A 27440-nucleotide genomic window follows, 5' to 3' on the forward strand; every position below is an offset into this window, starting at 1 on the left:
GGGGGAGGAGAAAACGAGGTAATGATTGAGTTGGGCTTTAAAAATATCAAACAAAATTAAAATAATAAGCAATTGTGTATTACAAGATAAATCTGATGTACTACAGTTTGGATAGTGGAGAAAGGATCTGAAAACTATTGAAAAAATAATTAGAAGAGTCATCCTGCAACTGAAAAAGCTTCCTGCACTTCGTATTTGAGAAGTTAAGATGGTAACAGTCGTACTAAAGGCATCAGGACATCCCCCTGGGTCAGGCTAAGGGACCACAAGCCCACTCTCCTCCCCAGTGGCATGGGAGATGCTGCTGGGGGAGAGGGCATAAACCTGTCCCCCTGCTGTGGTTCATGCCCCCGGTATTCCTTCAGCACCCAAACCTGCTGTAGCAGGGAGAAGTTAAACGCCCACTAACTGCCATTACAGCCAAACTTCTCAACCAGCCAGCTGGAACTGATGCGATAGGGAATGAATAAAAGTGCACAGTGCAAGACAGGGCAGATGACAGATATCCAATTTTAATTGTATCAGTGCTTCCCCTATTGAAAGCTATCTTTTTAATTACATATTCTGTCAATTTATTATTTAGCTCAATCATGCTTCTTGCCTGCTGCTTTTCATTTCTCATGGGCAGGGATGCCAGAAACCTTACCTTTTGTTTCCTACTTTGTTTCTCTGGATGTTCCCCCACCCCAGCCAAAGGAGGTGGGAGCACAGTAACTCTGCATATGGATAACTGAGCCTATTGCTCTGAAATAACTCCAGCAGAGAAAGAGACAAATTTTGCTCAGTCTCATTTGAGTAAAATGTCCCTGAAATCATTCTACCATATTTTGCTTTGTGTTTGGCTCTGTTGACTGAAGGCTCTTCCAAATAGCTCCCCAGTGGGATGAGGCAATTCCTGTGACCGTGTTCCTTGTCCACTATCATCTTTCTTTCCTTAGGATGAAAGAGACTGAGCAGGGCAAAGGGGGACACACTAGAGAAGAAATCAGTTTTCTCCCTCCTCTGTGAGGAAAAATTTTATTGCAGAGTTGCTGTCTGCTGTCCTCCGTAGAAGCAGGATACAGACATTAAGTAATTGTAGTTTTCATAAAAACTTGTAACTTTGCTCAATCTTTTCATTTTTTTTTTTTTTTTTTTTTTTTCTGAAACACATTTCTTTTTTCTTCATCTTTTAGACTTTTGGCAGGATTTCAGAGCCAAACTAGTACACTCATTTTGAGTAATATTAGCTGGTAGATCACTAACACCAGCATGTCAGAATTGTTCAAGAACTAACAGACTCTACAAACAATAACAACAAAAATGTTACTACTCTGGAACAGGCAATGGTTTTCAGATGATAATGAAAAAAATCAAGAGACTCGGGGAACACGCAATTCCTCTTGGTAAGAAGGAGATGCTCTTTAGATTATTTATAACTAAAAGAATCTGTGTAATACAAAAACACTTAAAAATTTTTAGTATAAAAAATGGCCCATGTATGACAACTGGTGGAGATCCTGAATGCATTCAGCATGGAGAAAAACATATGTCTACACTATAATTAGGTACAGTTTAATGATATCATTATACTCAGGAACAATACATGTCCACATTTTATGGCTGACCCACTTGCCCCCATGTAAATAACCATGGTATCACTGCAAAGTGCATGAAAATAGAATCTCTTTTGTGAGCATCCAGTTGAACTTTCTACACTATCACTATTAGCGTCCAAGTTAATGAAGTGAAAGATGTCTCTCAGATCAAAGTCTCCATCGTGCTAAGAAGTCTAAGCAGGAGCCTACAGAATTGCTGCAGAGATGTCCAGTTCCCAGAAGGCCTTAGATACAACGATGGAACCAGTTTTGGTACTTAATGAAATGTAGTTGGCAGAGAAGAACAATAACTAGAGAGACTGCATTCAGTGGTGTAAGCTAATGAAAAGCATGCAATGCTTATTTTTTTTTTTATGAGCAGAAGTAACTGCTTAGAGGAAACTCAGTACTTTTAATAGGGCATCTCTTAGAATTTCTCTAATTTCTTTGAAGATGTCATATTCTTTCTTTTTTTTTTTTTTTTTTTTTTTTGCCAGGATTGAACATGATGACATCATCTGCATGAGTACTGACAATCATGCCAGCATAGATAGTGTGAATTAAAGATATTTCTACATGTGCAGTATGAAAGTATGCCCAGTGAATATGTCCAGTTGGGCTGCATCCCAGGGCTGTGCTTGCCGGTTAATGAATCCAGCGTCATGAAGCTGGGTGATAAAGGAAGGACTGAATGGTCTGTAGGGCACATTATCAGTACCTTAATTGTAAACTGTATGCAAGTACAAGTTCTTCAATAAATAAACATCCAATCATAAAACACCATCTGTACTTTTTTGGTTTCCAGAAAAAGTCCCTGCTAGAAAAACATCATATTACAACATTATTATACAGAATAGTTGTTCGTAATCAGGGAAGTAATCACTGACAGAGTATATTTGTACGTATTCTTTCAAAAATATACATACGCACATACATATAGATTCTTTCAAATGTAAACCTGAACTTCAAATTTCCCGGGCATTGCAGTTTTATATGGACTTCCCACCAGATGTAGGTGGAGTGATTGTAAGAGGTATAGACTAGAAAACACTGTAGCTGTCAGATGTTATTTGAAGTAACAGAAATCTCGGAGTATAGCTAACTGCTACATCATTAAAACCAACCAGAGGGATTTGCACAGCTCTGGCCAGGTTGCATGCTATGTTGGAGTCCCATCTCTGTAAAATGAGCCATTTCACAACTGCATCAAATCAGATGTGCAGTCCAGAAACTAAAGTGCTGATTCCCCCCCCCCGCCTTTTTTTTCTCTTTGACTACAGCTTCATCCTGTAATCAAATATCATGTGTGTTAAGAACAGTCAATACACAAGAATGTAAATTACTTCTCCACAAGAAAAGCAGCACTGAAAAAGAATTAGATGTTCCTGGAACCTACATAAAGAATTAACAGGATGAGTCAAAAACTCTCTATTTAACTACAGAAAAGAAGTCAATAAAAAGCTGAATGTTGAAAATTATCTAAAGGGGAAAAAAAAACTTTTTCTCCCACTCCAATTTACTCATGTACACTGCTCAGAGAGCTTTTTTATGAGGTATTTTCAGCGTTCCAAGGTTGCTTCCTTTGAGCATTGTTAGCATGTCTACTGATCTGCTAGGGTCATGCTTTCTGAATGCTCGTTTTCTTTGCCAAGAAAATACCACAGACAAATGTTACAAACAGTCGCGTTAGCCAAGCTTCACATCTGCACGCACTTAGAAACGCAGTTTGTCTCTTTCTTTGGTGATTTCTGGCAAACCTAAAAATGCCCATAAGCTTTGGGGAGCCTCTCACACCTGGCTGAGGAGTGGTCCTGCTGCACGCGCTGCTGATGCAGCCTACAACCCACCTGTCTCCTGCTGCTGAAACTCCTCATTAGCAGCGCCGAAATGCAGCACCATGTCTAACACATTCATTTCTTAAACTGTTTTATTTCATCAGTGAGGTGTGACTTCAAATACTAAAAATTACCATCTTATCTGAAAATGCTATAATCACCTGATGTAATGCAATTCAAGCAAACTAAATCTATATATTAACAGCTTTAAAAGCAACTCAAAGTCACTGCGATTGAATACAAGTGTTCTCTGAAGCAATATGTAAGATTCCTTAACTAATATACAGGAAATACTCTGGAGAAATTGTCAAGTCGTTTTTGTAAAAAGATAGATAATAGACATTAGGAAAGTACTGAAGTCATAAGGACATAAGTAGTTTCAAATGCTCCATGCTGTCGCCTTGAATTTTGTCTGATTTATGGCCAGCAGAGCTTATCTGACCTTAAGCACACTAGCACTTGTTATCCCGATCTGATAAGGCGGCTCCGTGTTCCAATACAGGTGCCACGTTACGACTCACAAGGTGAGCAGTAAGGCGATTACGGGTGATGGGGCTGTGGCACCCGACCTAGCAGAAGGCTAGGGAAGAACTGCTGCTGCCTGCTGGAACAGCTTCTTCTGTATCGAGCTACCAAGTACATGCGGAGCTGCTTCTGCACCAGCCCAGCCCTATTTCAACATAACATCTGTGGCTCCAGGGTGGTGATAAGGGCCCTGCTTAGGAAAAGGAGGACAGAGTGATGGAAGGGAGTTGCCTGCCCTGTTCTCCCTTCTGCACTTCTGAGTCTACACCCCAGCCCTCTGAGGGAACAGAACATTTGGGACAAGGAAAAATGCCTATCAGACCTCGGAATGCCTACAACCCTTCCACACGCCTCTATCTTTGGTAATGCAGCTCACATGATGGGGAAGGAAACATGCAAAAATGAATAAGGGAGACTTTAGAAGGCCAGATCCAAATCAGGAACAGCTCAAGAAAGAGGTCTGCTTTGACAGAACAGTGCTAAGTTACCATGGTGTGCTCAGCCAACAGCAAATTGTAAGAGCCTCTCCAAGATTTTCAGTCCCGGGCTCCACAGGAACCCAAGTGCTGGGGTGGCAGTGTCTATATCCCTTTCCCTGGGGCTGGATCTGGACCCTTTCAACCTGTGGTTCAGCAAGAAAGGTGCATGAAGCTCAAGGCTACAGGCCCCACACTTCTACAGGACTGGCAGCCCTGGTCAGGAACAGAAGCAAGTTGTGGGGAGATAGCACTGCTGGGCCCTGCCCCAGGGAATGGGGGAGCAGGAGGTCAGAAATCCAGCCCCAAGTCTTCCCAGCCCTGGTGAGATGGAGCCCTCATCACCTTCTCAGGGACCATACCACTCATGGGGTGGTGTCCAGCCTGGAGCAATCTCAGAGGTGCCCCTGGGTTGTCCAACCAGCTTCAGCAAAAGTGAAAATGCACATATTTATGTCAGCTGTCATTCACTTTCTTACAAAGTGGTATTTAAGTGAAAATACTGCCTACAAGAGAAGGGGTCAGTGGAAAATTATGGACTGTTCCCTTTATTATTTGTTCCCTTTATTATTTTTTCCACGGCGATAGATGACATGTTTATTTTTCCTATAGTGTGGGTTACACGGTGTCATTTGGCAACCTGTTAAATATTTTCCTGCTTATCATTCCCCAACTGATCGGGAGATGCAATAACTGTCAGAAGATAATTGCTTTTAGAATCACAGGTTCAAAAACATTACCGTACAATTTTTATTGAGTAACTTTCTGGCATTGCATGCTGTAATCTCTAACAAAATGAATCAAATAATATATTACAATAAACAACTTCCTATCTTCTCTGTTGCTCAAAATCTCAACTTTAAAGTGAAGACTTCAGTAAATTACACTGTGTTTACCTAAATATTGAAAAGCTGTCTACAAATACCAACCAATATTTAAATGCACAGTGTGCTTGCAATGAAAACCATTTCTCTAATCTCTTCTGCCCATTCTCCTTCCTCCCATCCCCACTGGAGAAGGGCTATGGGGAGGGCAATACCATATAAATCCTGTGTTTTCTTTTACCCACCTTTATCTTAATTTTTCTTTTCACTCAAATTTTAGCTTTTTTTTTTTTTGAACAACAGTCCACAATTTCACAAAGAAATACACACAGAAATCAGTATTACTCACAAAACAGACCACTGAGGAATGAGATCCTTCATGTGGGAATGGACTGACCTTCCGAAAATCTGGACAGCCATACGACTATTTCCAAGCCTAAACAGTGAAATTCAGCTTCCTCTTGGATTTTCAAACAATCTTTAAAGACTTGGCAAAAAGAATTCGGTTTGGAGGACAAAACTTTCTCCCATTTTGTCCTAAATTTCAGGGGAACGAGATTTGCTTGTTTTAAAAACAAGCTTCAAGATTCATGCTGCAATTAAGGTATTTTAATCATCCCCCTTCAAATAAAATCTCCATTAAAATTCTGCAGATTTTAAGAGGATCAAGATTTGAAACTGAGTTAGTGGAAACTGTTACTTTTGACCTTTATATGGAGTTTGCCCTTTAAGCTACTTTGACTTTGTAGCCAATTTCCACAGCTCTACATTTGGAAGACAGAAACGAAGAAGAACAGTAGAGGAAGATTTGATGGTAATGCAAGGTATTTTTTCACATTTACGACAGACTTTCCAAAGATTTTTTTTCCTTGTTCTCTACTCAACATGTGCTCTTCTGATTAGAGGCAAAAAAAAAAAAAAAAAAAAAAAGTACTCTAAGTTAAAATAACGTAATTTTTAATAGCAGTTAATATTGCTTAAAATTAGCAATTTTATTTGGAAAAATAGAAAAATCCAATAAATTAAATGAAAATATTTCTGACAGAAATGACAATTCAAGTCTATTAAAGATATGTCCCTATGAAGGATTATTTGTAACTTTAATTTGAGGATGTAAAGAAGTTAACTTTTCTTTTGCTATACTACACATGTAAAAAAAGATCAAAGAAAGAAAAGAATTGAGATTCAAATTCCATTTTTAAGCAAAAATGACAATGTCTTCCTGAGTTAAAATTAATCCTTTAATGATGAATTTCAAAGGTTTAAATACTTTCTGTGACCTTGGCTTTAAATAATTATGCCAAGCAGAGCTTTCCTTACATTCAGAAAAGATTCTGAATTGTTGATCACAGCCATTTTAATGGCTTCAGGCTGGCTGATTTCCAACATAATCCTCCAAATGCTGTTTAAAATTACAGACCAAGAACCTGATGCAGGTAAATGAAATGTCACTTTCACAAAGGCTGTTCAAACAGTATATGCAGATTGTTAATTTGTGCCACTGTACATCACTGGGCAATAAAACGTATCATTTATTACATTAACACATATGAAAGATACTTCAACAGCTATCAGCTCACATATACACCCATAGCCTACCATCAATATTGAGCAGCCGTTTTTAGTTTAGTCTTTGAAATAAAACTAACATGTTTTAGTTCATACCATCCCTAATGTGGAGAAACATTTCTATTCAAGGAGCCAGTGAAAGGGGTTTGTCAGGAAGCTGCTGCGAATGCAGCGTTGAAGCAGCGATACATGGTGACCCCGCTGAACAGAATGGGGAGGGAAGCCTTGATGAAGTTGAAACGTTAATTTTTATTTTCAAGCCTTTCACACAGCACTTGCTCATCTGATGCACACAGGCAAAAGTAGACCAGCCATTGTTAGCCACTAGACCCAATTTCCTTGCAGTTTTAGCCTGAGTTTTTTCTCCTTAAGAACTTTTCCTCATTTTGAGGGAGAAAGCGTGGTTAGACAGAACCGCCCTTTCTCCTCTACCTAGTTCAACAAAGGAAAAGCAACTAGCCTAGTCCTTAGCTGGGTTTCCCTTTGAAATCATCTGGATTTTAAAGGTCATGGCCATCCCACTTGCAACACGGCTGGAAGGTGCTGCCCCAGCAGCACTCACAGCAGACAGCTACAGCAGTGATTGCTGCCATTGCATCTTCAAAGAGAGGTCTTTCATTATAGAGCCACGGAATTTCCATTCTCATACAATGATTGCAGCATCTGTGTCAGATCTACAACATACTACCTTTTGTTTTTCAAATCAAGTGACCCCCTAAACATTTTGCCTTGTAAAGCTTTGGTTATCTGACTTTTGAGGTGATTGCTTCCCTTTTGCTGAGCCACAAGAAGCAGCCCTGTGTGATTCTCTTACCTTGTCCAAGGCCTTCTGCGTTTCTGCATCATGCACCTTTTTCATGTCAAGCAACATTTTTTCTCCCTCCACTTTCAGCTTATTCACCACCATCTCGTGATCTCGAGCTGCCCTCTGCTTTTCCTCTTCCCACCGAAGGCTCGTCTCCATCAGCTGTTGCTTGCGCTGAGCATTTACCTGAATAAGCTCTTCCCTCAGCTTGTGGATTTGGCTCTCCAACTCACACATAACCTGAAATGAAGAAAAAGCAAAGTAACAAAACAAGAACGAACAACAAAATACTTCCCTCAGACAGGCTTTCACCTATGGATGGTAGGAAGCTGACTCAACAGATTCCCTGTCCCTTTCCTCGGCCTCTTTTATTGCTCTTCCCTTTCTCTGCATACACAGAGATGACTACAGCTCCGTCCTGCCCAAGGCATGGCTAGAGCATGGAAATTTACCTTTTTGGATGGGGTGACCCCATCAGAGAAATAACTTAGTTTGTGGCCTATAGTCACTATATATAACACCTTTTTTTCCCTTAAGAATTCACCTATCACATTGTAATGAGACATGAGCATATCATCAATCATTTATCAACCACTGCTACAGATTATAGACCATATCTTGCTGCAGTGTGCTGATGTGCACAAGGAACATGTCACAGAAAGTGCTCCTTCAGGTGAGAGCACCAACGCATGCTAAGAAAGGATGACACTGGCCACCATAAAGAACCATTACAACTCTGCAAACATGGTACAGATGAGACAACCTTCGAAATGGAAGACAGACTTATGAATCCATGATTCTCTTTTATGTGATCACAGATCATCCTCCAGTCCTCGGGAGCAAAATGCACTGTGCACCGTGGCATCAGAGCAGGCTGAGCCGCAGGGAGTCAGCTTAGGAACATCCAAGTGCGAGGAACGAAGCTGACGTGCAGTAAATCTGTAACACTCCTGAAGTGTACAGACTATACACTACTGCTATCGTATTAATTCGTTCAGATTTACCCTTGTATATAGCTCTCATTAGTTACTGTTCTAACTGCATTGTCTGTAGCTTTTCAAAAGAAATATAGGTGCATTGCGTCTGTGACAAAACCATTGTCTTTCCAGCTAATTGTAACATATGAAGTTGAAAAACATGTTCTTTCATAAGCACAGTTCTGAAAACAAGCCTTTTCACTAAAAACCTCACTCAGTAGTTCCCCCTTTTTGTTCCTGCCACATGAGCAATGCTGCAGTTCCCTGGAATTCTTGGGATGTACGGGATGACATGGAGATAAAATACCGACATCCTACCAAACGTATGTAGGTGACTCAGATCAAGCTCATTAAAGGTTTCATAAGAAAATCTGCTTTAAAATGAGCATATATTTAAAAACCCCATTGCCTTGGAGTGCCAGTTACTGCTTCTGGAGCTGTGAAGTGCTCTCTCCAACTATAACTGTTCTTCAGACGTTTCCTACAGTATCTATATTCAGTTAAACCATTTATTTGCAGTCTCTGAGAACCACATTACTACAAATCTTTGACAAAGGAACACTGATTTCTGACCAAAGTTGGGAAATTAATGACTGTATCAGAAATAACGCCTTGTACATTAATGTACCAGAAGAGATTGCTATGATAATTACTGTGATCTGCAAGAAAACTGAGGCTTGAAAGTCTGTCTTTTTAAAAACTATTTGAGCTATATGGTATAAAAGACATGATGTCTCCTTTCAAACCTTCCCTTGTGTCCTTAGACTATCACAGCTGTAACATGTATTAAATATTAGCCGTCTCAGAAACTTATCACAAGATTGACTTGTTTCCATGCTTGCTTAATTACTCATTGGCATTACTCCTTAGCATGTCAAAGGTAAAGTTTTGTGCATGCATGCACAGACTGAGCACATAATTTCTATACAGAATTATAACACAGGCCACATACTTCAGCCTATATCAGCATTATTTCAAACATATGCTTCAGATAGTGTGATCTACACTAGATTCTTTCCCGATCTTTTCCTCCATTCTTTTATTTTTTCTAAATCTGCAAACAGTCTAAAATGCAAAATACACTTTAGTTTGCAATTATACAGACTAAAATGTAAAGCACATTGCAGTATATCATTATAATCTACAATATGCTTCTACAATTCTTTCAGAAAAATAATTCACCTTAAGATCATAACAAAATGTTTCAGTAACTGTAAAAACATTTTTTAAAAAAAGCTTCCTAAAGCTTGATTTTTTCCATAAGTGAAACTTCAAGATATTACATCGCTTAGAAGATTCCTAAAAAGTTTGATAAAATATTTCAGAAAAGAAGCCAAGACTCACTTCTTAGAATAAAAGAAAAAAAACATTCATACATCATATTACAAGCCAAGATAGAGAATGGGTGAATTCCTGAGTCAACTGTTATTTCCTTCTGCTTTACTTCATTCTATACTCAATAATTCTTATACAAAGACATAGGAAAATTCAAACAGCACAATGCAGCACTTTCTACTGCCACATGGCAGTGACAGTGCCAAGCTTTCAGATTCAAAACTGGGGAGCCAAAAGATAGAGGGCTGAATGTTATAGGTAAAGTAATAGTAATTAATATGTAAAAGAGCATTAATGTTGGACCTAATAGATGGCAAAAGCAGATTTGGTTCTATTAGGAAAGAAGAAAGAATCTGAAGACAGGGTGATGGCAGCGAAACTAATATGATTAAGGGAGTCCTTTTGGAGCAACTTCACTGCTAGTAAGATGATGTTAAGAGACATCTAATCTCTCCAAAGTGACTGGGAAAAGCTTATGCTGGGGATCACAGGCACAGTTCTTGTCTATTACCTTAAAATAAGGCTAGTTTTCACAGCTAGATTTTTCTTTTTAAACCCATAAACAAAGTCACTGGCAGAAGCAGCTTATGAATGACCAACTTGCTGCATAAGACAACTTTCTGTGACATGGGCATCTTAAAACTACTAAAAGAAATGAAGCCCAAACTTTCCATCACTAAGACTCTGCTATTCCACATGCCAGGTCTCATAAAGTATTATTAGGCTTAGATGTGGGCAAATTAGTATTAGCAGGAAAAATGTAAAAAATGACAGTTTTCTGTTGTGGAAAGTCCATGAAATATAAAACTTCAGAGCAATTTTATAGCTGCTTATATCTGTTTGTGAATTGTGCTGACCAAATTGCATGCTCCAAACAATAACTTGGGTGCAAGAGCTCCTGTGAGACATACACAACAACTTCAATACTCCACCAGAGCAAATAACTATTGTGCTCAATGGAAGGCTTAAACATAAGAAATAAAGATTTCACAGTATATAGTAGGTTCAAAATGGTATTGCTACTTGCTGGATTTAGGAATCAGGGTTAAAGCCTTTTTTTCAGTGGTATGGGTTTGAGTAAATGAAATGAGAGATCCATATCTCTTTTGCAAAGAACGCTGAAGGATGGCCATGCCAAAACAGCACATCTCAAACAAGAAAGCATTCTGTAAAATGATTTAAAGAAAAACAGAGAAAGAAAACACTAGCTTACAGAATATCCCAAATGGAACCAAAATACAAGCATGTAAAGTTAGCTCTGTGAGAGGTAGAGATTTCACATGAATGTACATGGCATACTTGCATGTATGCTACGTGGCACGTATGACAGTCCTATAGATGAAGAAACTGCTCGCTGAGATGGTGATTTCTATTTCTGTTTCAAAGGAATAACTTAGAATTCTAACTAAGAATATCTGTGCTGAAATAGTGTCATAAAAAGGGTGGGTCAAAAGCCCACAGCAATTTGCCTGTAGGGAAAAAATAGACTTGAAAGAAAAAAAAAAAGAAGGTTGCTCACTCACTTTGGCCTATTTAAAATGCCAATAAATGTACTTCATGTTATTTGGAAGGAAAACATGTGCTCTTAATTTTAAAAAGTAAATTGCATAAGAAAATATAAAGCTGGCAAAAAGTTCAAATTAAAATCTGTTGCTGAAGTCTGAAACTCTGCTACAAGTTAAAGGCAACAGAGATGAGAAATGGACCAAATAACTGCAGTCCAATTCCTTTTGTTTTTCAGGAGCTTCTGCTTCAACCTCTTGAAGCATTCGCTTGGACCAGTTTCTAAGGAAGAGGCTGGAGCATGACTGAGTCTTTTCTACTTGGTGATGGAATACATGGGCTCCCTCTCAATGTATTACACAGCAAACCACATCCACCCCATCACCACACATAACTTTGAAATGCCCTCAGCACCGTTTGAACTCACAAAACCAAGGAAATGCAGAGTTGAGATAAAATCCAGCGTTATTCCCCATGGCTCAGATCTAGAATGATTTAGGTGTTGCTTCAGCAGCTTCAACAAGTGACTAAGCTCCCCACAGATGAAGTTGCAGAAAGCTTTCATTGCTGAGGGTACTTAGGCAGTTGAAAGAGTAGCACTTTTAAGGACTACTGCATTTCCAAGTGGATTGTGATACCTCTTCGAACTGAGTTTTGAAAGCTTTCTGTGGTGGGCTAACTCGGCTTCAGCTGGAGACAACCGCACAGATCTCCATTTGCAGTGCTTAATTTTGCTTGCATGTGACAAAACCCCCAAACACCTCTGAGCAGTTCCACAGACTTAGTTCAAACACGAAGCGTTAGGTTAGATGCTGAAAATAATTCATCCTAGGATTATAACCTAAAATATTAGCCCATGAGCAACAGCCCTGCTGGAATCACTGCTACACAGTTTCTGCCTCTGTGTGCTAATACTTGCTCAACGTTTTCTCACCTGGAAGAACATTAAAATTAGTGCGTTCGTTTGAACAGTGAACTATGTGAAACCATCAGTTGCACCCTTCTGAAAGGGAGATTTGTTTCTTTGTGTCTTGTTAGGCTGGCTTGATGTGACAGAGATGGATGAGGTATACATAACATTTGTTATTGGATAGTGGATTATTTTTGAAAGGAGATCAGTCCAGTCAAGGGAAAGGAAGTCTGCAGTAAAAACAAATCTCACTTTGATGATGAAGAAGAATTAAAAGGAAAATAAGGAACAAAGTAGAAACCAGTGATTCAGTGGTGACAATGACTCCCTTTTACCCTAGATTAGTGCAACGTTCCAGAAGAGGTGGGAGAAGCATCCCATCTGAGTCAGCACAGCAACTGGTGACATATTTAGGGTAAAACAACTTAGACAGATTATCTGTTGGAAAAGGGGAATCTGAACTACTTCAACTTTCTTATTAACAAAAAAAGCTTTGTGAAGGGTTGAGAAACGGGACGAGTTTCTCTACCATCACACACAAAAAAGCAGTGCACCTAACATAAAAGACTACTAAAAAAGTAAACAAATGGTATTTGTTTGCAGCTCTAAGCTAAGAAAAAAGTACAGCTGTAAGAACTTCAAAGATGCTTGATGTTGGTTTGTGTTTAAACCAAAATTGGTTTACATTAACGAGTCTTGCTACTGCAGTTCCAGCGAGTCACAACAATCAGTCTTACACATGATCTCACTGGCTTTTGGGAACCATCCCTATGATTTTTACCATTAGGAGATAAAAGAGGCAACAAAGTGCAGCTTCTAAGGGCCAAGCATGATCCCTGTGGCTCTCTGTTCTTTTTGTCCACAAAACATCCCACTGAGCCAGACTCACTGGGCCCAGTACGGTTGCTTTTCTCCCAGCCAGACGAATTTCATCTGGCCAGTTCAGCCAGCTGGCAGATAAACGTATGGCTCCCTTGTCACAGGACAACAACACAAAAGGTACACAGCAACGCCAAAAATAGGAATCTTGGTTTAAGCTACAATCTAAATCTAAAAAGCTCAAGTCCAAAGCAATACTTTAAAAACAGCTTTGAATTTGCAAGTCATTAAAATGTAGTAACTCAAGTTTTTAATGCCATGTATCTCCATTTTAATCAAGTATATTAAAAAGATTTTCTATACAATGACAATTTAAAATAAAATATTAAGAATATTATCATTTTTTCTTGTGATTGATAAAACCAGTAATTTGTAAATAATAGGAAACCTTAAATGTATAGACAGAAAATAAGGTTGGGAACATGGAAGTATATGAGTTACTGTTCAAAATATTCTGTCAAAGCAGTAACAAGTAACAGGATCTCAACAAGGCAAATTGCAACATAAAGAACTAAGTTTTTAAGGAACATCTTTTAACGAACATCAGCCAGCCATCCTAATCACACGGGAAAAACAAATCTAAATGAACAAACCTAAATTAGGGTAGTAACTGATGAGGGATGGAGGGATGGGAAAGACACAAGGAAACAGAACCGAGATGGAAATTTCAAGGTAATGCACAAAAGATATTAACATGAGCATAATAATGCCTGGCTAACGGTGGTCAGATTTCTGCAGTTATTTTACTACTGGAGAATGATTTAAAGAGTTCTTCCTGGATTTTTGGTCAGGAAGTAATGTTGGAAGCAATGCGAGAACTGCACTGATTTGTAAAGAAAACTACTTCTGCAAATGTCACGGACATTATCACATGTGTAATGATGTGGCAGAGCCCAAATTAATAAGGATAAGTAATAAACAGCTATTTAGCTTTCACAGCACAATCTATTACACTGTCAAGTTTAAATGCCTTTGGGTAAGAACACAGACCCATAAAAATGGTAATTAAGGGAGCAGATAAATAAAATGGTGTGAAATGAAGTGAGAATGAACAACAGTTCAATGACCAACAGGTAGGTTTCACCTCCTAAGAGCACTGATAGGATTTTCAAAAAAAAAGCAAAGTATTCTGGAGGGAATCACTGAAGCACAGGGATTCTAGCACTGAAGCACAATTAAATCACAGTCTACCACAATTAAATGTAGTCCTGATCACTAATCTAGTACTTGCTGGAAATACTAAATCAGCAAAACTAAAACTTCAATACAAAAGATGCACAAAACACTATATAAACATACATGAAAATGCATACATAAACTTCCTTATTCCTGAGGGAAGAAGATTCTGTCCATGAAGTTGGTGCTATTGCACAACTTGTTACATAGAAGACACCTTTACTTTATATATTAATAATTGCATCCCAAAACTGAAGTGTATTCCTATGATCTTAAATCAAGTGTTTCCAGATTTTAAATCTGTATAACAGCAATTTTAGGTATTCTGTAGGAAAAATGTTAAACGAAAGGTGTATCACAGAATCATCTAGGTTGGAAGAGACCTCCATGATTATCTAGTCCAACCTCTGACCTAACACTAACCAGTCCTCCACTAAACCATATCACCAAGCTCTACATCTAAAAGTCTTTTAAAGACCTCCAGGGATGGTGACTCCACCACTTCCATGGGCAGCCCATCCCAATGCCTAACAGCTCTTTCGGTAAAGAAGTTTTTCCTAATATCCAACCTAATCCTCCCCTGGTGCAACTTAAGCCCATTCCCCCTCATCCTGTCACCAGGCACGTGGGAGAATAGACCAATCCCCGCCTCGCTACAGCCTCATTTAATGTACCTATAGAGAGCGATAAGGTCACCCCTGAGCCCCCTTTTCTCCAGGCTGAACAATCGCAGCTCACTCATCTGCTCTTTGTAAGACTTCTCCAGACCCCTCACCAGCTTCGTTGTCCTTCTCTGGACTCTCTCGAGCACCTCCATGTCCTTCTCGTAGTGAGGGGCCCAATATAGTCACTATAGTCACTAAGCTGCCCACCTTACAAAGAGCAGCAGCTCTCCAGAATAAAACAGATGCATGTTCAGTGTCCAAAAAACCTTACGTAGAAGCAGTGCAGATGGCAACCATAATACTAACAGTAAAGAGTTCGCTGTTCAGCTGTGTAAAATCTGAGTCCCCATATTACAAGGCTTACGCAAAGGTATATCAACTCCATCTCAGCACAACCCCAGATTTTCCCACCTCCACAAATGTACCTCTGACATTGCTTTTGAAAACATCCACCAGGACTTGCCAAGTGAGGTGTTGAGCTGCTAGCTTACATATTTATTCTATTAATTTTAACAGCATTAAGGTGCTTTTAAACATCAAGACTCCTTTGTAAGGTTCTTTCCTTGGACTGCTTCAACATTGTGTATGCTCTGAAAAATGCCCAACATGTGTGAATCTGCTAAAAGTAAACTCTGATCAACCTTGCTTGTTTTGTACTCTGCTAGGGGTAGGGGCAGATTTAACACCACTGTAACCGTACAGTGCTGCTGGAGGCTAAACGTCGTTCCACTTCCAGACTATGGGCAACTTCATTTTGTGTTTCCCCAACTTCTGCACTTGTCACAGTCCCAAGAAATGTCCAGCACCATTCCAGACTAGATTTTATTTCTTATTAATGTAGAATAAGACTAGACAAGATAGAGCAAGTACAGCTTAAGCATTTTACTGAAACGCAATGTAAGTGTTGATTCGTGAAGAGCAGTAAAGAGAAGTTACCTTCTGCTTAGCTCCATTTTCAATAAAAAAAATCATGAAAAAGAATAAAAAAATACAAATTTGTATCTTTATTTCCAAAAGAAGTGCACTGAAATAGATCTGGACTTTTAAAGAAGGCAGTTAGCTGCCTAAGTGCCAGTAAATGTCAATGGGATTTAAGCTACAAACTATTTGGCTTTAAAAAAAGGGGGGGGAGGGAGAGAGGGAGAAAGAAAGAAAATCAGACATCCATTTCACAGCTCCACAAAGAGCTTAAAATTAACGGAGCTTATTTTGATTTCTTAATTTACATAAGTATATTTGATTCTAATTTAGTTAACAGCATCTAGAAAGCAGAACTTCATATAGGTTGGTTATTGCCACTGCCTGCCTAATAAGATGATTTGTAGACAAATGGAAGAACCTCAAGCGTATGTGGGGGAGAGATGAGACTGGAAGTGAACAATACAGGACAATGTGAGGGAAAGGATTAGTCACCAAGTTGAAATTGAGATGAATGCAAATAATTTTTCCATTTAACAGTTCAAGATCTAGAAAAGATTTGGCCATCTTGCCAGGAAGACCACTTCCAGATGACTTTCTTATAACCTGGTTTACTGTATTTGCTTTAAAAGAGATTATAGAGTCAAAAAATAAAGACATACAGCTTTCTTCTCTCTCTTCTTTGTGTAAAAGACATTTGCATTTGTATTTTTCTGTCTACAGATAAAATGAGTAAGACTACTAATGGACCTACCTGGAAAGGTCTAGATGGAAGACTCATTTCCTTGCGTCTTTCTACTATGAAATTTAACAGAGACTCTCAGCTAGGCACCAAACAATCTGCATAACTCCATTAACGTCACTAAAGTATAATGAAGATGGAAAACATATATCCATAAAGATATGCTTAATGCTGTGATCCCCTAAAAATATTTTTGAGGGCAGGATATAGATAAAATACACAGTGGCTGAAAAATAATAACCTATACCTTGTATCAGTTTTGCTGCCTCATACAAACAACTTATCCCCCCCAAAAAAAGATTGATGAACATTACACCAAACACAAGCTCACTCTCCCCTGTTTTCTTCTGAGGAAAAAAAATAAAATAGTTTTTCTGTATTTCAGGATGTGAAAGGAAATTATTCCTTTCAGAAGAATGCTACGGATGTATACAGTTCAGAAGCAACACTGGATCAAAGCTTGTGTTGAATGTGAAAAGCTATTGACATTTAAGGAAGGACAGGACCTTCCTGCAATGGAATACATCAATGGATGTTAAAGATCTCCGCAGCAAACTGGAAAGAACTACCCACCACTCAGATTGGAGAAGCTGGACACAGAAATACTCTAAGGATAAGTTTGTAAACAAACCTTTGCATTTAAATTTCCATGTATTAAATTTAAAATCATTAGCATTTCCCAAACAACTTGCAATCCTGATTTAAATGCAGATGTGATGTATTACAGATTTAAGGATTTCTACAGACATCTATCTCTGTGAAGCAGCAAAATTAAACGTATCTTTTCTAATTTGTCCCCAGAGTAGGTACAGGACATATTGTCTATTGGAAATGTCTTTGCCCTGTCAACTAATGAAAAAACTTCACAGAAAGTAGGAAAACAACAGAAAAAGATCATTAACTCTTTTTTTTTTTTTGCATGTCTTTGTTTAAATTATTGCTCCAAGCAAATGCATCTTTAGAGTACTCCGGAAATGTTACCCTATACATCCCCATGAAGGTTTTATGGTGACTGTAACGGAAATGAAATTGGTTTGAAAACTTGACAAAACACACATGAGACAAGATACAGATTAAAAAAACTAAACAATCATATCTCCGATTTTCAACTTCTGAGTACTTGTAGAAGGGCAAACTCTGGGCACGAGTTCTTGCTCAAGTCATCTACCAGGATCTCCTCAACAGGCAGCTGAAGCACTCAAGGAAGGCTCTAAGTGGATGATGCCATCCAAGCCCTGGCCTGTTATTCAAGGTGAAAGAAATTCTTCTAAACTCCAATGTAATTATGCGAAGTCAGCTAAGGAACCTAACAGCGCTATTTTCTGGTCTGATGACTAAAGATGAAGTAAATGCACTAGCCCGTTGTGTACTTATTCTACTCTGCTAAAGAACCTAACACACGAGGAAGCTCTCTCATGGCTGATGCCATGCTGCTATATTGAAGGTGACAGTCTTTAACCAAGCATGAAGTCCTCATTCTGGGTCTCACGAATGGCAATCTGTGTGGGCAGAAATCCTGAAGACTTTCTTCAGGATTTCTTTCTTTCTGATTTCTTCTCATCAACTAGTTGTGGTAAATTCTTATTTGTATCTTAGCTACTTACACAAATAAGATGCAAAATTAAACAATCAAGCGCAGATTTTTACTATCTCCTTTTTGAAATGAACTCCACATTGGAAGAGCATAAGCTAACTGATTATCTTTAGTGTCAATCCTTATATCTAACAGCTAAATTTGTCACATCTGCATGAGGATAGAAGTCCTAGGGAAGGAAGCGTGCACTCCAACCTAGCTGTCAGGTTGGAGTCAAAGGCATCAGCTGATGGCACCTTTGGTGTACTTTGTGCACACACACACACAAGCCCTCACCGTTTCTAGTCTCCCTTTCTGCACCTTCATCCTCAAGAGCTGCCAGCACTATCCCCGTCATCTCTGCAGTGGCTCCTCTGCATTCGGAGACCTTTTGGAAGCATCATGCTACCGCTACCACTTCAGAAAGACAAGATCAATCCCCAGATGATCTGTACAAAATAAATAAGGACTGGGTGCATAACATTTTTTTTCTTGAAATCAAGAGTACTTCTGGCTCAGTATCTTCCTTTGGCACCTTTACATTGATGTCTATCCTTTTCATCCTTCTCTGCTTGTCCTTGAATTCAGTTGATGCCACTGTCATTTCGGAATGACAAATAGGCCATTGCATCCTGGGGCAGGAGTTTCTTCAGACTTTTGAGTCTACTGTATTTCACTAAATGTCACCATATAGTTTAAATATAAATACATACTAAAGTAAATTCTGTGAAATACCAGTAAAATAACCCATTAAATGAGGCTATTTATACAGGACCATGTTTATATTTAGTACACTCCCTTTCCCTCCACTATCCCCCTGCCTTCCCTTGAAATAATAATAATAAAAAAAAAAGCTCCAAATTGCATTAAGAGATAAAGAACAATGTATTACTCCTAAACTGAATATTCTGGCAGGGAACAATGGCTGTGGGGAGCTGCTGACAGTTGACCAAAAGCAGCAGTCCTCCTCCTGTACAACAATGAAGCACAGTCCCTTAAGAGGACGTCATTTGCAGACTTTTGAAATCTATTGCTTTTACTTTTCTGGAAAGCATCATTGTTTTGAAGGACACAATCTGATTGTTGAAAAGTAAGAAAATATGTCTATGTACCACATTTCAACTAACATGAAGCACAAAGAGCAGGGAACCATTAAAGAGATTATTTCCTGGGTACCACAAGATGGTATTTTTGACAAATAGCATCTGATGAATTTCTGAGAGATTTCAGATTTCTCCATATGCAAGCCCAATTACTGCACTAATGAAGGCTACTGCTATAAAGCAATAGCAAAGCTGTCGCTGCTAAGCCTCCTTGAAACTCACGTACAGAAAAACAAACGTTGCCTTCCATATAAATGGCTGCATTAGAAGCCATTACTGATTAATGCTGCATCTTTTCTCTCAAACCTCTGATGCAAAAGATGCCAAAGACATTTTATCACAAGGGTTTGTTTGCACAGTTTTAGAAACAGTAGTAATCTAAGTACCCGACACAATACTCAGGTAGGGCAGGTAAGAATTAATTGGTACCTTCCCCCCTCCCCGAGAATTTCAGATGCTGAAACTGTTTTTCCCTTTATTGAACCAGCTCGGCCTAGACCGGCTTGTCCCGCAGTGACATGTATATTGAATACAAATCAGACAGCATAGCTTTAAATCTGTGTTGCAGCTCTCATTTCCAATTCGAGAACTGTACTATAATCATAAGCTTCTGGTGGATGAAAGGAAATCAGCTCTCTGAATATTAGCTAATGCCACATTTGCAAGTCCTGAAGAGATCTGTGCTGTTTTAAAAAAAAATAGATCATTTCTCGTGAACCTATATATATGAATCGCTTTGTACTGCTCAACTGATAGAAGCGATGCCTGTGCTGGGATTAAACCCTTTTCATCATAAAACCTCATCTGGTTCGGAGTCCAAGTCCATCAAACCTTTTCCCTTTAAAGTCCCGCCTTTGATTCTACATCAATTTATTCAAACCGCAGCTGGGTGGCTGAAAACGAAAGGACAGCATCATTTAAACCAACCATGTTCCTAACTTGAAAGAAGGGCTATAATTAAAAAAATGGGCATAAAAGAATGGAAATGGGATAATATTTTTTAATGGTAGTTCAAAGGCCGACAGATGTCAGAGCCTTTGAAGATGTCAGTACACTGAGCAAGAAGTTGCCATTAAATAGTTTGCCTGAGAGGTGAAGCAGCTTTTTAATGACTGAAAAAGCCCTTGCAGACACATCCTTGTGTTTTTAATTTGTCAGAGTTTCTGCAGTATTTTCTGATTAATGACACATGATTATAACTGCATAGCATACATATTTTTATACTTGGTTAAATGAATACTTTATTCCACATTCCTTCGGTGCCAGATAAGAACAGGAAAGCTTTACTACAGAGTCTAAAACTATTCAGATTGCTCAAATATTTATGGTAATTTGAGGGGATTGGCCAGATACAGAGCTACTATGTGTTGCTACCTTTTGTTCTTTAATGGTGCTATTACTACTGCCATCACAATGTGCATGCATTAAGTGAGCATGTGACCAAGCAATGTATTATACCCTCCTTGTGCACCAAACAATCAGAGCTTTCATAATTCACCAGCGAACAATGTCATCAAATCAAATCAAAATAACATTTAGAAAAATTTCTCCATTGATCCTAAACAATACAAACAATGGCTGCCAACGTATTGTAAGCGGAAAATAACTTTTCTGAGAAAAAACAGCACATATTGCTAGGAAACATCACGTTCAGAAGAAAAACACCAATATTTATAAATATAGATAAAGTCCCCATCTCGGGCTGAGAAGATGCTCCTTCGTTTCTCTGTTGGCACGTGCATTTTTTCCCCCCTCTCCTTATTTTCACAACGAATGTAAACTGTAGTAGCCCAAACCCCAGGAATAATTTATTTTGCTCCCAGGAGCAGGCTCACAGATCATTACTATGCTCTTTTACAACAGCGTGTGAAGCTGAGCAGGTACAAGCACAGGGAAGCACCCAGGCCCTCGGGAAGTACAGGAAAAGCCAGTACAGCATGCCTTGCGTTGGCTCACGCCTTGCAGAAGTCATTCACATGAAAAGAGTCCTTACAAAGGAATTTGATTAATGTACTATTCTTTCTGTTGTTCCAACCCAGATTCAGTTTATTAATTAGATCATAAAGTAATAGAAGTGTGATGGACTCAACTAAAACCTAACGTACAGAGAAATGGGAGGAACCTTAGGGCTTTGTGAAATCAGTTGCTGTTTGTATCAGAACAGTTAAAGCATTTTGTGAGTACGACAGCTCTGACTGTAACAATCTATACCTATCAGGAACCTCCTTGGGATAACCACACTGCTTACCACTACTGCCATGAACCTCCCAGAGGGGAGGAAGGTAACTGTTGGATCCTCACTGCTACTCTGAAATTTAATTCTCCCAAAGGTATTTATTGAATGAAAACAGAGCCCTGCTAGGAACAACTACAACCGTGGTAGGACCCCACTATAAAGAACCTGGAGAAGTAGACAATTTTCAGTACAAACATCTGGAAACCCAGTTTACATCTAACCTGAAGCCTTCCTTTTCACAATTTCAAAGGTAGTTTTACCTTACAAAAGGACACAAACCCCAATCTGCTGTGCCTCAATATGATACTTGTCTTTATCACGAATCTCATCAAGGTTTGAACCCTCAATCTGCGAGGTTATGTTATGCACTTCTGCCACTTTTCCTGGAAAACGCAGTACATGAACAAGCAACCAGCATGATCAGGTGGAAGTGGCCACAGGGAACACCCACCACAGGCAGGGTGTCACCCGAGGTGACACCCAGTGCTCAGTCTCTTCCACCCACGCCTCGGGAGTGAATGCTGTGAGACGGGCATGCTCTGGAGGTAACAATGGAGGGGAAGCGTGTCCTGTCCATCTACTCCACTCCTGTGGCTGTTGATGCAGAAGTTGAACACAGACCTTGTACTTTTTTCATATTTAATTATTTTAGCACTATAGGAAAAAAAAATGAAAAGGTGGCAAATTTAAAGCAGTTAAAATTTTGGCTGAACAAAGGCACTTCTCTAAGCTGTGAGACTTCCCGATGGATTTCAAATAAATTTCACAAACTAAAGGAACGTTACCTACAGAAGATGTACCAGAATTTCTTATGAATAAACATTAAAAGATTCTTCTATGATGGGAAATATCAAACAAAATAATGTTTTGCTATAGAAACCCACATAAGCAAGCACAGCCAAGAGATTCAGATTCTATCCATTAGAGGGCAATAATACATATATACACGTACGTACACACAAAGACACACTCCCACCACCTGACTGGCTTTAGAAGGAAAAGTAGCATTTTCTCTCTAAGATTACCAACAGCACATTGACAGTTTGGCCTGTTCCATTCTCACCCCTCCATCCCCAACACTGGTGTCCAGCAGATCAAGAGTTGCAATAACAAATTATTCTTTAAGTTTGCTTTTCCTACAAGGAATTCAATAATAATATTTAGGTTTAGAAGGATTACAGTTGACTTAATAAACATAGCTTGTATAGACTGAACAACCAGCATTTATATAAACTACCTTATTATAATGGTTCCCAAACTTTTCACAGAAAAGATGTTCTCCATGTGTTTGCATCTCTCCCACCTGAAGTCAGACACTTTTCTGTTCAGTCCCATAAGAAACCTGTGATAACAGCAGCAACTGCAGACATGGCAAATATCCAGTAGGTTTTAGATGCCTTTTAATGCTACAGACAAATCACGGAAAGGCATTTTTACTCTGTCATTGGTAGAGACACTTGAGGAAAGCAGTTCATGTGCTATGTCATCTGCTTTCTTGTTCAAAACATGTCAAACAACCAAAACTTCATTGTTTCTCATGCATCCTCAGCCATCTGCTTGCTGCACCCACCTCTAATATCCTACAAGCACATTTATGTTGCAAGCTCACTGGTTCAGGAGATGCTGTTATGTATTTTCACTAACCCAACACACACTTAGATCCCTGAGAGGATTCCTGCAATGCAAATAATTACCACCAGCCCCTAAACTACCGTTTGTCAACACTGAACTACTTTCAGAATTGCTGAGTTTACAGTAATAATGACCAGTAAATCCACTAGCATACAGACTGGATTAAATTGTTACTTCTTTAAATATTACTTTGCAATGATCAATCCATATTTCATTATGGACATTCAGGTAATTACTCCAACTAAAAGCTCGTCATTTCTATTAGCTATTGAATAAATATTAACTTTAAATTATACTAGAGATTTAACCGAAGGCCCAAATTCAAATGGAACAAGATGAAGATGTAGAATACCATGCTGGCCACATATGCTACCCCAGGCAGTAGGCACGCACCCCTCTCAGAGAGGCAGGCACCTAGAACTTGGAAATCCCAAACAATACAGCAGGAAAACATGCATCTATTCGGAAATATTCCAGCATACTGTGCATTTGCAGTGGCTGATTTTCCAAAAACCACTTTCCACTCTATTTCTCTTCTCTAAATTCATTTTACAGATGCCAATACACCAGAAAGCAGAGACTACAAAAGAATTCAAGCTGTCAGAGACAACTTTAGAAGAACTGTATCACTCGTACGAAAGACTGGAGTTCACTCTTCCTGGAATCTTCAGATCTGTTTCAAGTAAAAGCACTGTGTCAGGGTTTTTTTTCTTTTCTTTTCTTTTTCTTTTCTTTTCTTTTTTTTTTTTTTTTTTTTTTTTAAAAATGCCCTACATCAGTGTTGTTTCTATTAACTCTGAAGAGCAACTTTAAAAATTCAATATGAAATATTTGTAACCAAGCCAATATTTTAGAGGCCAAAGATAAAAGTTCCCTTATTTGCAGTATTTCAGGAGGGCTTTCATACAGGTGAATACAATGAGATATGTAGTTTCAGTTTGAAATATATTGTTTTCTCCATTAAACAGAAATCTACGGCATCGTTGACATCGATTTCTGTCATTTTGTCATGATAAACACTAAGGTATTAAGCACCTTCCACATCATGCAGCCAGGCATGATTCCAATTAGTGCTGAATAGAAGACAAAATGTCAGTCTAATAAGCTTCAATTTGCGAAGTCTTTGAACATTTGATGATATCATCACTTTGCCAATCATTTCTTGTACTTTGGCTTTTTTTCTTCCATATCACCTTCCCTGTCAAAAGAAAGTCTTTCAAATCTCCAGAAGCTGAAGACATGAACAGTGTCAGTCATTGGTCTGACTGAGCTAAGAGATCCAAAAATGACTCCCCGGTACATCAGAGAACTATCATGTGCACAATATTCCCTCAAAGCTAATTTGCTGCCAACATGTAGAGTAATTGGGGGAAAAAAGTCTACTTTAAAGGCATACTGTGAAAAATATTTTTTCTCATGAAATCAACACTAAAGACTTTAAATCACTGTCAGCGTCTGTGCCACTCTTTCCAAATAAAGGAACGGCATTTATTAAAGTAAGATGACAATCATGTCTTCAAAGGTGACTGGACAAAAGAACAGCTCTGCTGTCTGACTTCATATTGAAAACATTCACTTTATTTTATAATAATGTAGTTTCTTTCTAATTTGTTTCTTATTAAAAAGGGCAAAAAAAAAAGCATATGTGGTTCTGTAAACTTAAGTGTACATGCCTAGCACACATTCAATGCCAACAGCTGGGGAGATGTGGAGCTTTGTCTACCTGGAACTTGCCCAAATGCAGAAGCTAAAATCCCTGCCCTTACCTGGCAGTGAGGGAAAAGAGCATCACCAAATGGCAGACAACAAACCAGGCTGGGAAATGCAGAGCGAGAGACAGCTGGTCCTGCCCTAGGCTCAAACAAGAGGCCTGAGCAGAAGGCCCACTCAGAAGAGGGGAGGAAGGCGGCGGTGTCCCCGAGCTGGCTCCCAGGATGAGGTGGGTTACAGAGGGGCTGACCCTCCAGCAGACGGGTTAGCAAATTCCTAACATCTGAGACAGAAATTGAGACAGAAGTTGCTACAACACAGGGCTTGCAACAGCTGCGGAGCTGAGTAACAGCGAAGCACTCAGCCCAGTGTCTGTGCCAGTAACATCCTCTTCAGTTCCACAGATAACCCAACACGGTTTTCCCCCTGCACCACCAGAAAGCTCCTGTCTATGAACCGGAGGAAAGAGACGTGTCCCATTTTCTTCCTGACTAAAGCAGAGGAACGAGGGGATCGGTGGTAGGGCGCCCAGGACAGCGCAGTTTGCCATAAGCACTTCAGCTGCAATTTGTTACTGGTTTTCCACTTGAAGGTTTCTCTATAATACTTTAATGTGGGAGTGTGTGGAGCTTTATGGATGGTCTCATATTTCTCAACTGACATATCTGCAGCCAAAGTATGTCAGCTACAGGAGAGGGCAAGGCTTTTCACTGGCTTTGTGATTTCTCCTTCCCCCATCACAAACCACATAAAAGAAAAATACAAATAATCAGATCTCCAAAACTGCTATTTGTTACCTCATCATGAAACAGTCTACTGGACCCTGCAGTGGTATTGAGTAATATCATTACTTAAACCATAAAGAGGCTGTATTTATTGCTCAAAATTGGGAAAATTAGCATCCATATGGATCCTATTGTTTTAAGACCAGTAATTCTGCCAAAACAAGTGGTGTTAACATTCCATACTACAGATTGTCATAATTTCTCTTCTGGTCTTCCAGTCTTTCATTTGGTATTTATAATACCTTTGAATTGAGTAACCGAATGGATCATAAAATCTCTTCTATCAGATAAATCATTTAACAGCTAGACTACTGTTCAAAATTTGATTTATGGTGACAGTGAGTGAGTGGAATTAGCATCTGCTGACCTCAGGAAGAGAGACTAAACTGATTTTGGCTAAGCTTTTTCCAGAATAACGTTCAAGAGAAAGAACACTCTCCAAAAAAATTTAACTACTTAATTTGCAATACCTAGCACCTTAGTTGGTAGCCACACAGAGAACATCCTATCCTCCACCCCTGCAAAAAGCATGGCACAAAACCCCCATGAAATTCCTTTCCAGGCACATGAGGAATAAAAAGGTCACTGGTAACAGGCAACACAGATATACCAAGAGCAAATCATGCTTGACCAAACTAAAAACCTTCTACAATCAAACAACTGACTCTGTGGTAAGGGGAGAACTGCCAACATGTTTTATCTTGACTTTGGTAAGGCTTTTGGCACAGCCCTTTACATCACCTGATGGTCACACTGAAGAGAGAGTGGATGGGTGGACTACACCACAAGAGGAGAGCTCACTGGACCACTGGGTTCGAAGGACAGGAGTGGAGGCAACCAGCTGCACGTAGCAATTCTCAAAAGTCAAAGCTGGGGCTGACACAGCTCAGCATTCCCGTTACTGACCTGGATGATGGCTACAAAGAACCTCAAGCAACACTGGGGGGAAGCAGTCAGCATGTTGCAGAGCAGGGCTGCCATCCACAGGGACCTCAAACTGTGAGCTGGAGGAATAGACCTCTCCAGGGCGCTCAGCACACTGGGTTTGTTCAGCCTGGACAGCAGAATACTAAAAGCAGGAATCTACACACAGCTGAAGACAGAAATTAAAGGGAAATTGCAAAAAAGAGGCAAACTTCTTGAAGATGGCAGTGAAAGGAAGAGAAGCTACAGATCCTACAGGTCCAAGTTGTAACAACAGAAATTCAAATTGGATATAAAGGAAAAGATTTGATTAGTTAGTACTTTAATATTCCTTTCTATAAGTTTAATTTCAAAATTCGCTTCACACTGTGTAAGGCTTATTGTCTATTGATCATTCATTGCAACCATCACACCCAAACCTTGAATGCAAAGCCACGCCTAGCGTGCATGTTAGAAACTGTCATACATGAAGATCCTTTAACCAGCTGATGAGCAAGACTGATCTTATTTATTTATTTTTTTTAATAGAGAAATTATTCTATATTAGCTCTCCTGCAGGAAATAATCCCTTTTTCCTAAACAGGGTGTACTGGCATAAAATAAAAGTACATGATATCAACCCTGCTCCTTCTCCAGTGAAATTGTATACTCCATCTTTTCAACTGGCAATATATATTGTTTTTGTTTTAATTTTAAATAAATGTTGATTACTGTGTAACAACTACCACATATATTCAATTTCATATCATATAAACAAAGTC

The 27440-nt window shown here is 39.1% G+C and overlaps 1 protein-coding gene across 4 annotated transcripts in view; it reads right to left on the bottom strand.

Moving 5' to 3' along the window:
* Positions 1-27440, bottom strand: part of CEP112 (centrosomal protein 112) — a 161350-nt gene that overhangs the window by 56147 nt on the left and 77763 nt on the right. For all 4 annotated transcript variants that reach the window (XR_014318731.1, XM_082774782.1, XM_082774781.1 and 1 more), the window contains one exon: positions 7621-7851. Coding sequence is in view for 3 of the 4 variants with exons in the window: in XM_082774782.1 (XP_082630908.1) it covers positions 7621-7851 (231 nt within the window). In the remaining variant the exon portion in view is untranslated. The remainder of the gene's footprint in view (positions 1-7620; positions 7852-27440) is intronic.

The sequence above is a fragment of the Aythya marila genome, assembly GCF_965140915.1.
Source record: "Aythya marila genome assembly, chromosome: 18".
Taxonomy (NCBI): Eukaryota; Metazoa; Chordata; class Aves; order Anseriformes; family Anatidae; genus Aythya; species Aythya marila.